This window comes from Bacillus rossius, chromosome 18 (assembly GCF_032445375.1).
Source record: "Bacillus rossius redtenbacheri isolate Brsri chromosome 18, Brsri_v3, whole genome shotgun sequence".
Classification (NCBI taxonomy): domain Eukaryota; kingdom Metazoa; phylum Arthropoda; class Insecta; order Phasmatodea; family Bacillidae; genus Bacillus; species Bacillus rossius.
Genome location: NC_086345.1, coordinates 8,455,549 through 8,470,053, shown reverse-complemented (window position 1 = coordinate 8,470,053; position 14,505 = coordinate 8,455,549). Strand labels below are relative to the sequence as shown.

Here is a 14,505-nt window from a genome sequence, read left to right as displayed (position 1 = left end):
GTTGCAACAAACGAAGATCTAACTGCCAACTGCAGAACAAATATTCAAATGTAACACTGTGCCCCCACTTCCCCTATCTGATAAAAGGTATGCTCCCTATGATTTATGTGCCATATTTTCTCTGTTATCCAATCTATGGATCTTAAACTTTTCTGTTTGGGGAGATGGAAAAGGCTGTATGCTTTTTTTTTATATCCCTTTGATGTGGTTAGTGTAGCATTAGTATGCATTAAAGTGTAGCTTCTTTGAGAGTTTCTGATGAATATACTGTATTAATGTGAATACAGGCAGAGGATCTTGATCTTGATCATAAAATTACCTCACACATACATAGGTAGGCTTGGGATCATACACTAACAAAATCTAGAGTAGACCTTAACAAAAAAAAAAAAGCAAGATTCAAGGTGTCCATGAAAGAATGTCTCAGTTTCAATGATATACCATATAACAGTTTAAAGAACACTATAACAAATACAGCAAAACCCCTTATTTGCACTTTTCATGGGGACAAAGTAAAAAAGTGTAAAAAGCGGGTAATGTGTAAAAAAGGGAAAAGTAAGAAATATGTTAAAGTTAATTAAAATACAATCACATCCTGCAGCGTTCATAACAAATACGGGCTACATTACACATACGCATTACACCACAGTAAAAAAGTTTAAAAAAAGGGCAGCAAATTGGAAATTTACCGTCAATAGCGCGCCGTGCGCGGAGAAAGGTCATCGTACTCAATCAGCTGTTATGGCGCGACGTACCCGCCGGCTGGCTCTCTCTGTTCTCTGAGCTGCGCATGCGCAGTATATCTCACTCAACGCTCCGCCCAGACTCGTGACGTTCCATCAGCAGCCAGCCAATAGATGCGAGCTTAGCGGAAAAAAATATAAGCTCCACCTCCCGTGTACCAGTTTTGTCCAGTTCTAATACCAGTTTATTGGTATACGCACCAGTTTACTCGCTGCCGTAACATGTTCAAGTTTACGTTCATCTTGATGTCTTGATACCAATAATTAATTATTTACGATCCCCAGAAATAAATGGTTAGTTTAAAAAATAAGCGTCAACTGTACAATATTTCCGAAATTATAAAATACATATAAAACAGTTACCAAGACTACGCTCATTTTATCTTGTGAAGTTCATGTCTCGTACCAGTATTTCGGCTAAGTTGCAACTTAAATATAGTATCAACTTACAAGCAGCCTCGAAAGTCGTAATATTCCCGACATTCCCGGTAAGTTTATACATTCGTGAGTTTACATTTTTTTCCTAGTACATTTTAGATTGTCTCCTGCTATAATTACACGGACTTTTAAATGCCTAGGCTTAAATTATTATCTGTTTAGAAATAAAAGCAACTTTTCATGTTATAAAATATGTATGTTTTGCAATTTAAATTGTTCATTGCTGACTATAAACGTTACGTTTTTCACAATGTTTTTAGGCCGTAGTACTATGGTTGTTACGTGACGTAAATAGAGTGATGGATTCGATTTTTGAGACGTAATTCGCGTGAAAGTATTGTATTGGACTAAATAAGAACTAAACGGGACCTGAAAAATATAGTGTAAATAACGGGAAAACGTAAATAACGGTAACGTAAATAAGGTGTTTCGCTGTACATCAAATTGATGGTTAACTTTTTTTTTTGCAAATGTTTAATATGTGCACCTTTAGTTGCGTGGCACACATCCAACCTTAAGTCCAATTCTCCCCACACTTTCATTAACAAGTCTGGAGTAATGGAAGCAATAGCCTCTTCAATCATGTCTCAACTCTGGTAGATCATTAGGTAGCGGCGGAATGTACCCACAATGTATTTATTTTCCAATATATTTCAGGTATAAAATGCCTATTTTTAACTATCTTGTTATGTTTAAATGTGCATTTAAAGTTGTATGCTTTTAAAAAGTCACACTAACCATGACTCATTTTAACATGTCCATTATAATAGATTGGAGATACTGTCCTTTGCCTAATGAAGAGCCTTATAGAGAAAAAGTTTCATAAGCATTTTATAAATAAAAATGAAACACGTAAACCTTCTAACCTTGGACTTGAGTTTCTTAAATACTGTACGGAATTGTATCTCACTAAGCATAAGGAAAATTAAATTATTTTGTAAATGTAAATGAATTAGCTTATTTTAGAACTTCTGAAATTCAAAAATACCACACTAAAATCATTGCAAGATTAAATCCAAACTTTCAATGCAATGAAGTCTCAACATCTCAAGAAATTATGATTACCATCCCTACAATTTAATGTTCAACACCAACTGAAAAAGATGCATTTTCTGTGAACCCTTCGAATACTATGAATTTTTTTTTGCAGTATCCTTTATTTATAATGTTAACTAAATAATATCAGATTAATGTTGTAAGTTTTTGTACATACGGTATCTACATAAATATGTATGAAAATGATTTATAGATAATTGATTTCAAAGATTTAATATTTTAAGTATTAAACCAACCTTTTTTTATTTTTATAAAAAGTGTGGTTGAAAACTTAAATAGCAAGTTCCTGTGATGCAATTTTGAATTTCGTCCAAGACATTTAAGAAATTATGAATTTGAATTTTACATTAATATATACTATAGTCAAACTGTGGAAAAGACTTAAATAAGAATTTCATGTATTTACAGTATTACTTAAAAAAAACTTAAGGAAACATTTTCTTATCCTTGATATACCCTGGTTGCTGGTTGTACTCATCTTTAAGTAAAATAAATAATTTTGTAAACATGCACAGTTTTCAAGGTAAGACTATAAAATTAAATAGCAAACAAAACAAAAAAAATTTATTTCAAACCAACTTTTTTTTTTTACAATAATTTTAAAGGCACATCAGTGTCCCAAATCCTTTTGCATAAATTATACTAGTCACTTGATGCAAGTTGTATAGTACCAATCTTGTAACAAGATATTTGCGCAGCGAGATGGTCTCTCGGATGGTCGTTGGGGGGGTCACTGGGGCGGGGGGCTGTACACGGATATGATGTCCAGGATGCTCATGTAGGAGCCGGACAGGAGCGCCAACACCCCGAACAGCATGACGAGGGCGTTCTTCCAGATGCGGTAGTAGGCGTAGCCGAAGCCGTCCTCCCAGAAGGTGACTATCTCGATGACGGGCGGGACGATGATGCCGAGGATGGAGAAGCACAGCGCCCCGATGAGGCCCATGAACGGCCCGATGGTCGGCACCACCACCGCCAGCAGTACTGCCAACATCATCATTCCAGTTCTATTCATCGTCTCATCGACTAGTGGGGACAGAAATGTTAAGACTTGCGTGATTCTGGAAACCACCGAAAACCAAAATCAGAATTACCGGACAAAATTAGATATATAAAAAAAACTATTGGAAATGGCTATTTACATTATAGAGATCCCAAAGATGTAGTTTTTAAAAATTTTTGTCCGTTTGATTGTTCGAGCATCAATCTAAAACCACTTGAATGATTTCAATGAACTCTTCTTTATTAAAAACAGGTCTTTGGCCAACTTGAAAACTAGGCTATATATATAATTTCAGTATTCCACCCCCCTAAGAGGGTGAAAAAGGGGTATATTATATGATTTTAAAATAATAAATTATATCTCAAACTAATCGAACAAAAGAAGATATGTTCGGTACCAACATTTCACATACAAAAATTGCCAACAAGAAATTTAAATTTTACAAAAATCTACCTCTAAGGGGTGAGAAAGAGGTCAGTATGTTTTAAAGATTAATAATAATAATCTCCGATATTTGAACACGAGTGCCCTGGAATGCAAGTGCAGTGTCTCACAACTGCACACTAACATGTCCCCATCACGGTCACTAGAAGCACTGAGGGGTAATGAGATGAGAGGGGACATGGACGAACCGGAACGGCAGTTCACCGAAACTCACCGGCTCATGGCAATACTCAGCCGGGAAGGGAACCTGGATCCCCGTGGCGAGGGGCAAGCGATCCGACCACTCTGCCACCGCGGGGCCCTCAGTTGGCAAGAATGACTCGGAAGTTGATTCCAAAATGTTGAGACTGCCTGAAATGCACTGTGCGTCTCGACGATTGGTTCCTCACCGGTCAGGATCACGAGGATCGTCCTGACGACGTACTCCGCCAGTCGGGGCTTCGACTGGAACTTCTCCTTCACGCCGTTCCACGCTATCTCCAGGCAGACGAAAAACTGGAGGCCGTAGGTCAAGAAGATGCCCAGGCCAATAGCGATCTTCACAATCTGTGCTGGTCTGGGAACAATAACAACATAATTAATTAATACAGTGAAACATCATTACATTATACCTGAAACACCGCAAAGTTGCGGTATTTAATAAAGAAAGAAGTACTTCATACTGAACGGCTACTAAATGTAAACAACTGGGGGAAAAATTACCATAATTCGTAAATATGTACAGGTAAATATTAAAAATTAAAATATACTTTATACTGAATGGTTAATAAATGTAAAACATGTAGAAACCTGAAAATATATAATTTAAAGAAAGGTACATACTACTGTAATGACTTATGAGATGTTCATTGTGCAATCAATTCATACCTATAAAAAGAAAATATCTTAACATAATATGAATTACATTCCAGATTTATACACAAATATGATGTGTACATTGACAATAATAGTTAACAAAAACATATACTGTTATAAGTTCCACTGAGTTTACAAAAATGTTTTGAGCAAAACAAGGATGCACTCTTTCAGGATCAAGACTACTATTGTCCATAAGTACAGCTGTACTTGACAACCGTTCAGATTCAAGAGTAGACAATGCAAATGCTTAAGACTTCCTTGCTCACTGGCATGTGCTAAGAAAAACACGTAGATTCTTCCAGTATAACCAAAGTATTGGCTTTTTTAGATTGATACTCAGAGTGGTTTTGAGGTATCTAAGTATCCCTTCTCTAAAAAATATTAAACAATCATTTACCAAATCTGTGGTAAACCTAGAACCAAGAGGTGGAAACTATTTCTTGCACAAAAACCTGTCTCTTTACGATTGAAACTTCCTGGAAAATATGTTAACACATGGTCTCGTGGCACTGCTTTGGAAATTCAAGTTTAACAAAATATACTAAAGCTCTGTAGCACAGTAAGGTAAATAGAATCTCATTAAGTGATATGATGTCACAGTTACTGCCTAGTATACAGTAGATTCCAGATTATCCGGAGTAATGACCAGCAAGAAGTTAACGGATAACTGTAAATCACTGTTAAAGCAATGACAAAAAACTTATTAAAAATTTTTAATCCCGACCATCTAGACAAACACTAACGTCAGTTCCTCGAAGATACGCCCTAATTCGTATTAGTAAAACAGAGAGCTAGTCAAATACGTTGTTTCCACAAGAGAGTATTTTAATCAAAATAATTCATTTTCCAATCAGGTAAGCAAGTTTGCTGACTACCATTTTAATCAAGACATTACTCCAGTTGAAATTCATTTACAGCACTTATTTATTTCCAAAGTCATTTGCAGTAAATTCAAATAAATGTTGAATAACATTTTGAGATCAAACACCTAAAACTAATTTTAAAAATTTACGTACTATATTGCTTACATAATAGGGCTTAGGCATATCATTCAGAAGTAGACGCTACCAACACTTCTCAGTTACAAAATAATAATGATTTTCATATAGGAGATACATTTCAGTTATAATAAGATTTTAAAATGCATAAAGTTCATTTTATTAGAAAGATTATTAAACACGTTAATGTAATTATTAATTCATTTCATTACTAATTTAATGCTACACAAGTGCCATTGCCATTGTTCATGCATCAAAATAAAAGTTCAAAAATTAGTTCAAAAATTATTTATGTGTTTATGGTTTATGGAAGTTAAATAATGGTACGATTAACCCGCAAACCGGAGAACGCACACCCAAATAATCAGGAGTTCACTGTATTTAAAAGATATTTTAAAAAATAATCAGGCACACACATTTATTTTTGTAAAAAATGGCTCTAACTACTGTTCTAACATACCTAATTTTGTATTTTGTTCACTTTACCAAATGTGGGGCAGCTAATGTTTTAGTTATAGTGCCCAGCTATTATGAGATAAGTGCTGCTAAAAACTACCTCTCAGTAGCTGGGCATTCATATTTTGAGAAAGAAAAGGTGGGAAAAATTTATACGCCTCAATTCTGGAAGAACATCGGAATACATAGCAAGGGTAAATAGTGACAAGAACAAGAAAATAATTTGACCCCAACAAAACAAATAATAAAGCTCGCAGGCTTTCACAGCCGTTGTCTGGAGTTGCTTGGCTACTGGATTGCAGCAGCGTCCATCTTGCAGTCGCCATCAGGATAGCAGTTGCTTACAGAAACTGTGAAATCTTTTGCCTTCTACATGGATACAACCCAGAAGCTGAGACACTAGTACAAATAAAATTAGAAAATGTATTAAATAAGACAGTAATTTTAGAAACCATCCAAAATAAAAACCTATTAAAACTTTCGATGAACGCCGGCTGCACGCACGAAAAAGTGTTCCATAACACACCTTGTCCCGTTATGCTGTGTCCCATTACGCTCATTGTACGCTTGCGCCGCATCTATCTCTCTTCCACTCTATTGGAACAACCATCGATTTGACTTTTTCGAGGCACATTAACTTGAAACACTCCAATTCGTTTCCTATTTTTCCTATCATCGTCCTACCCTTAACAGAATAACACAGATTGGAAGAAGTTAAATAGCAAACATGTATAAAAATTATAATTAAAATAATCTCTTCGTTAAAATAATAAACATATTTGAATTAATGAGTTAAAATAAAAGTAAATTTATCTTTTAAATTGTAGATTTCATTTCACTCCTTCTTTGTATCCATAAAAAATAGTGATAATTCAATAAAAATGATTCAATTTTATTCATAAAAGTATGCAATCATTTCTTCAATGTTTTGTTATGACGTTGTCACGTTAAACTATCGTCCGTAAACCGACTTTACGACAACCATTTTTTTTAAAAAATTAAATTAAGTGGTCTTTTCTGTTTTAGTAGCAATAGTCTGTTGCTGCTAATGTCCTTAATGTAGGACCATGATGGTTCGAGTAACGTAATTACACTTTACATGAACATAATCTGGGCTATCCTTTTGAGATTAAAAAAAAGTAGATGGTAATGTCTTATAGCAAAGTATTAGGAAACATTAATTATGCTATGTCCCAAACACACAAATGTTACATAGGTGTCATATTATGCTTTGACTAAATTAAAAATTTAATTTAAGTGCCATGGTCAAAACAAGTTAGACGAATGTTATACTAGTGTCATATTGTGCTTGAGTGAATTTTATATAACATGACTGTCTTTGTGCTTGCATGAACGTTATGTTGGAGTTGTGCATGCATAACCATGATGGTTTCAGGCCATCCATGTATAAATGTTGCATAAAATTGTTGACATTGAGATATCACACACACATGTAACAGTTACCTTCATTGATGCCTGGGAATTCATGTATAAATAAATTTCAGAAAAAGTGAAACATACCAATGAGGTACAAAATGTATAATAATGATAGTAAGACATTAATAGAGACGAGACAAGACGAGAGCAAAACAAAAAAAGGTGAGAGTCTTAGACTACTCGCCAGTGATGTATAAACTTGTAACCTCAGTAACAAGGAAATTCATTTGATCTCATGTAAATAAACTTATAATACGAAAAGTATTCATTTTAGGGAAACAAAATGTACAAATTTGTCCCCTTAATAAAATCTAGCTATAATTCTGTTTAACAAGATGGTACTATTGATTCCTCAGGGCTAGCAGAACAACGGGAGTACCAGACGTATCAAATGTAAATGCCTCATCACTAAAAATGTGACATTTCCCTCTAGACCGGAAGTTGTACTTCTTTAAGCGTGCTGAGGGTGAAATTATAGTATGCACTAAAAATGCAATGAAATAACCACAGAAATTCGACAGGTTGAATGTATAATGCACATGCATGCAGAAACTGCTATAGCTATGAGCCAAAGACGTGTGTGCCAAAGTATACTTTTTAGTAGTGAAACTATCCTCGAATACATTTTGTAAACTTGAAATGTCATAACAAAATATAATAGCAACTTTAAAAATACCTATAATTTACTGGCCAGGAAAACTGTATTAGAACCAAACATGACATCAAAGATATTTAACATTTTGTTGGTGCTCTAAAGCACTACAAACACGGCAATATTTTAAGTAATTTTCAAACTAAAAGTTGAAATCCAATAGATATATATAAAAAAAAAAAATTAATCTGAAACATTTAAAAACACATATTACAACACTAAGTATATGTATGTATAATGGGTTTTGCTTTAAACTACATAAATCAGTCTGTAAATACTTCCTACATACAAACCTAACTTTATTTTCATGACATCAATTATATGTGGGCTAACAATTTCTTGTTCATGACAAATGCTGCATTATCTCTATATTTTAATACTAAGTATTGTCAAAATTTTAATATATATTTTTTTCAATTTGTCATTATTTCTTTTTTATGACCATAAATTATAACTATATGTGTACACCGATTCGCTTATTACATTCCCCAACAAATGCGACAGTCAACGTATATGGATTAGTCACGTGGGTCCACAATCTTTTCAGGATTTCTGAAACTTCCACATTTGTAAGCACTGTGATTACACATTTCTGTTAAAGTCACAAAAATTATTCCTACAAAATGCCCTATGCTGAGAGCCAAGATGTTCACACATCAAAACATACTGACCAGCCTCTTTGATCTAACGACTAGGTCCGGGATGCCTGTTCGCACTGCAGGTAGGGAGTAACTTGGCCACGCGATACTTCTCCCTTTCCTAACCAAAAGTCCTGGCTGTTGCGCAGGTTGATAGGCCCTGCCCGTGGTCTCCGAGTCTCGGTGGACAAACTACAGCGAGATGTATTTGATCTGGCATTCTGTGGCTCGGCTCCATTCCAGCCGAGAGTTCATTGTCACTGTCGGTTCTCATTCCAGTACAGTGTTTCCTGTTTCATAGTGGGTTACATTTCACATTTCATGGGTACATTTCAAATTTGTTTTCTTTGAAGAGATCTGAATCCCTGATGTAAACATGACATTCGAGAATTTTTTCAAACAGTAGATCTCGTTTGGTTTTTTGACTTACTGTAGAACAGATTATTGGAACTTGTTTTGATCACCATTGTATTGTAAATGAATTATTTTGTGTTTACTTTAAACTACTTTTAATTAAATTTTTTACTTTGGCACATACCACTGGTGTTTAAACATCATATAAACCTCAATAACGAACAAAACATACGAATTTGCAAACACACGGGAAACAAGCCGAAATCAACCAATATCAAAAAAAATTGAAAGCAGTTGAAATTGACAGCAGAGGAAATTCTGTGGAGCATATTAGTCAGAATCTATCTTTTCGATTCAGCTTTTGTTTCATAAGTTAATCATTTTTTCCTGTTATTGAGGTTTCTTATGATGTACAGTGTGGCCAGCAATGTTGTGACCAAAGAAAATCTTAAAGTCTTCCCCAGCATAAGAACCGTTCAAAGAATGAAACTATAGAATATCCCAGTTATAAATTTTAATAGTATCAAGATCACAATGAGTAACTCAAACCGTTTTAGATAGGCGCACATGTGTGTACTGCTTTGCTGTTTACTCACTTGCAGCGCCAACCTACGAGAAATGGTGACTCCTGAGCGTAGAGTTTTGAGTTCTTCAATTTGACAAGAGTGAAAACTGTAATTTCAGTTCAACATGTGTCGAGAGTATTAATTGTAATCCAACCCATGTGGCAAAAACATCTGCCGACGGCACAGGCAATTCGAGACGACAGAGCTCTTTATCGCTGGCCTCCACGTTCACCTGACATAACGCCATGCTATTTTTTTTCCCCCTTTGGGGCTTCATAAGAGATTGTGTCTGCGTTCCGCCGCTGCATAATGATTCGCCAGAGTTGAGACACGGAATCAAAGAGGCTATTGCTTCCATTACTCCGGGAGAATCTGACTTCAGGTAGGACGTGTGCCGTATAACTAAAGGTGCACGTGTTGAACACGTAGGTTGGTTTACCTTCGAAATGATGTATGATTAGGGACACCTGTATTTCGCGAATACATTTTGTGTCAAGGTATTCCGCAAAATACTGTGGCTTTTCTCCTGTGGTTATTGGCCGAGGTCGGGGAGAGGTGTCGTCCCGCTCTTGACGGGGGCCGACGAGAATGTGGTCACCGTACCGCTGCACCCTCATAATTTGCCGTGACTCCTGGAAAAAAGCTGCAGTGTTTTGTGAAATACGTTTGACACAAAATGTATTCGCGAAATACAGGTGTCCCTAATGATATCCCATTCAAACAGCTTCTAAAACGCTACTAGTGTTGGGTTGATTCCGATCATGGAATAGTTCAGTTCTATTGATTCCAAAAAATAATTGAAAAATTCTGAATCCATTTTTTTTTTGGAATCCACAGAAAAACCACTAAATAATAATATTAACAAACATATGAAGGTATAGTCCTTCGGGTATGATTTTTGTTCAATCACATTTATATTAGTTAGGGATTTTTTTCAGTTAGTGTAGAACCGAGTTTATTTGGACAATTTACAGGATGTATACTGTGTGATGTGGCGAACAGCGTGGAACACAGCAGTGGGAGCGGGACTCACATCTGGTCGCTGGGCAGGTTGAGCGTGATGCTGCCCTGCACCTTATCGCCGTACTTGAGGTAGCCCAGGAAGCCCAGCACCATGTACATGAGCGTGACCCCCGCCATGCCGCGGTTCAGCACCCCCACCGCCCCCACGAAGTGCTTCGGGTGCCGCATGCTGTTCTCCAGGGGCATCACCTGCACAAGTAACACGCTTCAAGTACAGGGTTGGACCATTTAGCAAGTATGCGAGTGAGCAAGTGAGCTAGTGTGGAAGTATGCGAGTGTGCAACTTCATTTCCACCTCCCCCCTGCCGTCTACTCCCCTACCAGTTCCCCCACCATGCACCTAACTATTCCCATATGTGGACTTAATTTTTGTAACGCTCGAAAATTGTAGCCCCCTCAGCAACGAACTTTTAGTTCAAAACCATCCCCCCCCCCCCCCCCCCCCCCATAAAAACCACTTGGTTTAAACCGTGTTTAAAACCATTGTGAGATAAATCGGGATGACAGAATTGTATCCCCTTGGAAAGGGGTACCTTTCAGGCTTATGGTGGCGGTAGTGTAGCTGGGTAGGAACTGGAAAGGCACACCCTTTCTGATTTCTTAAAATGTTTTGGTTTTAATGCAAATACGCACTGGAAAGGTATCCCCTCGGAAAGGGTACCTTTCCAGTTCCTACCCAGCTACACTACCGCCACCATAAGACTGAAAGGTATCCTTTCCAAGGGGATACAATTCCGTCCCGATTTAACTCACAATGGTTTTAAACACTGTTTAAACCAAGTGGTTTTTATGGGGGGGGGGAATGGGTTTGAACTGGAACATCTTTGCTGAGGGGGCTACAATTTTTGAGTGTTACAAAAATTAAGTCCACGTAAGGGAATAGTTAGGTACGTGGTGGGGGAACCGGCAGGTGGTGACGGCAGGGGAGAGGTGGAAATGAAGTTGCACACTCGCATACTTCCACACTAGCTCACTTGCACACTCGCATCTTTGCACAATACTATAATTTAGTGCTCACATACTTGCATATATATTTTTTGATCTGCAACCTCAGCCAAAGAGAATTATTTTTCCTATATCTAGCATTATAATAAGCAAGAAGTTTCACTTCAGTGCACGGACTCCATGCACAATGTTAGGTAGATTTCAAAGAATTACTACCTATTGTAGCTGTTACTATGGTGCGACTTTTGGAAAAATTTTTTATATAGTTTTTCATTTCATGACTCCTAGACCACAAAACTATCGTCAATTCAAAAGTTTATATATATACACAAATACACCTCAAATAACAACAAAAGTTTGGTCATTAATGTTTCTTCTGATTTGCGGGAGCAATAAAAATTACATACTAATCAATATATTATTTAAATTATCTGAATAAGTTGTAAGTCATACCCAACTAAATAATCATCCAAAATAAAAATATTAAATAGTTATTTCCCTTTTCTGAGGGGAAATCCCAGGTTGAATTGTGGATCCCCATTTCTGTGGGGAACACCTGTTCCACGGAGAATTCTCTTCCCTTGGGGAAAATATCCTCTCTGTGGTTAAGTCACAGCCAGATTTGCCGGACTTCAGTTCTTTGATGTGATATTTTTACTCTGATTCAACATGAGTGGCAGAAAGCGGGATGTTGTATGGCTTTCATTTAAATATGGTGAGAATCAAAATAACTAATGTAATAAACAAACCTGGTTAAAAAAAAAAAAACAGGTAGTTTGGGCGTTCCCCCCTCTCCCAAACCTGGGGTTTTTCCAATCCTGCTAAGTAGTACATTTGGTGATTGAATGCTACAAACTGATGAACGAACTTCAGGACAAACCTTTTAATGAGGTTCCGTTATAGCTTTTTTTTTTTGCATTACATGATCTTTTTTTTTTTTTGTGATACAGTTATTATTTTCAAATTAGCAGGGTTGTAAAAAATATATATATTTTTTTAATGTTATTTTCATTCTCAGCATGTTCAAATGAAAGTCATACAACATCCCACTTTCTGCCACTCATGTCAAATCAGAAAAGTTATAACATCAAAGAACTGAAGTCCGGCAAATCTGCACATCGGACTGTGACTTAACTACAGGAAGGGTATTTTCCATAGAATGGGTGTTTCCACAGAATAGTGATTTACAGTAGTCGGGGTTTTCCCACAGAATTGTAATTTTTTTTAATAATAAATTTATTTGTATCCTCATTTTTTTACACTGTCTACAAGTCACTAATTAATTTAATTTTACAGGAGTATTTAAAATTTATTCAGATAAATTAAATGGTAAGATCTTGATTAGTATATATTTTTTTGTTCGTATAAATCACAAGAAACATTAATGATCTAACTTTTGTTGCCATTTTGTTATTTTATTACTAAGCTAAAAATATTACCAGAGGTAATTTCCACACAATTAAGCAGACAGTCTTCAACCATTTGTATTTAATGTGCGACTGTAAACTGAAAAGAAAGTGAAAAAAAAAAAAAATTGCAAGTTAGTAAACAGCTGCTAGTAATTAAAAATTTGTGATTCCAGCACAGTTGCTGTTTATTTCCAGACTTTTTCTGTGATCAGTCCTTCTGTTCAGTTACTTTTTTTTGGTGACTTTTGTCAGTTTTATTGTTACAGCTATATTTACATTTGAACCGCAAACTTGCTAATACAGCATGGCCTGAAACATGCATCCGATGTAACTATTTTTCCTGCTTAAAAGTTTTAAAAATGTCACTGTATATCTTTTTGGAAAAAAAATAACAATAAAGAAAAACCATATTTTATTCTCTTTGCCCCTGTGAGAGGCTATAAACCATAGGCTATCCCAGTACAAGCAAACTTGTTTCAAGCAACATGTTTCATATAAAAGCCAATTTTTATCCTGAAATGTTGCAAAATGTGCATCTGGAAAGATTTTACAATATGTCCATAAAAGAATGTACCAGTTATAAAATTTAATAGCATCAACTGTAAGCGTTGAAGAGTGTTGGTCCAAGGTTACAATTAAAGAGTAAACCCCAAAAGTTTTAGATAAGTGCATGGAAAAAAAAATGCTTTGTTGTTTTCTCACTTGAAGCGTGAAAGAATGGCTATTTCCCCAATTTGTTGAGGGTGAACCTGTAAACTTTATTTGGCAACAGGATGGAGACATTCCCCATGGGAATCTCTTTGTACGAGAGTGGTTGAACGTTGAAGCCCCTAGCTGTTGGATTGGTCGTAATAGTCAAAACAACAGAGCTCCTTTTATCTGGCCTCCATGTTCACCTGACATAACGCCTTGCAATTATTTCCTTTGGGGATTTATAAAAGATCGTGTCTACGTTCCGCCGCTATCTAATGATTTCTGCCAGAGTTCAGACACGGAACTGAAGAGGCTATTGCTTTACTCCGGACTTGTTAACCAAAGTGTGGAAAGAATAGGACTTAAGTTGGATGTGTACCGTACAACTAAAGTTGCACATGTAGAACATTTGTAAGAAAAGAAATAGGTTAGTTTACCTTCAATTTTATGTATTTGTTGTGATTAGTCAAATTTAACTGTTATAATATAGGTACCATTAGTGACTTTTACTAGAACAAACTAATGCAATACCATCCATGGTGTTGACAATAAAATCGATTTTATTTTAAGTCTATAAATTTGGAGTGTAGCACAAATTAATCTCTTATTAAAACATAGTGTAAACATTTTAACCAATTGTTATGTTAAAGTGATCAAGAAGTTCAAGCAACATATTTAGTGAATCAAACAAAATTATGTAGAAAATTTAATTTCTAGCAGTTTCATAACTGTTGTACAGTTTGTTTGTTATGTTTTGAAACTGGGACATTCTTTTGTAGACTTCCTGCATAG

At 35.9% G+C, this 14,505-nt stretch overlaps 1 protein-coding gene across 3 annotated transcripts in view; it reads right to left on the bottom strand.

Annotated features, from left to right (window-relative positions):
* Positions 1–2,774: 2,774 nt before the first annotated feature.
* LOC134541326 (proton-coupled amino acid transporter-like protein pathetic) overlaps positions 2,775–14,505 on the bottom strand; it is a 152,724-nt gene continuing 140,993 nt past the window's right edge. For all 3 annotated transcript variants that reach the window (XM_063384735.1, XM_063384734.1, XM_063384736.1), the window contains 3 exons: positions 10,677–10,855; positions 4,074–4,240; positions 2,775–3,221 (listed from right to left, as the gene is read on the bottom strand). In XM_063384735.1, coding sequence (XP_063240805.1) covers positions 2,968–3,221; positions 4,074–4,240; positions 10,677–10,855 — 600 coding nt within the window. In that variant the 3' untranslated portion in view covers positions 2,775–2,967. The remainder of the gene's footprint in view (positions 3,222–4,073; positions 4,241–10,676; positions 10,856–14,505) is intronic.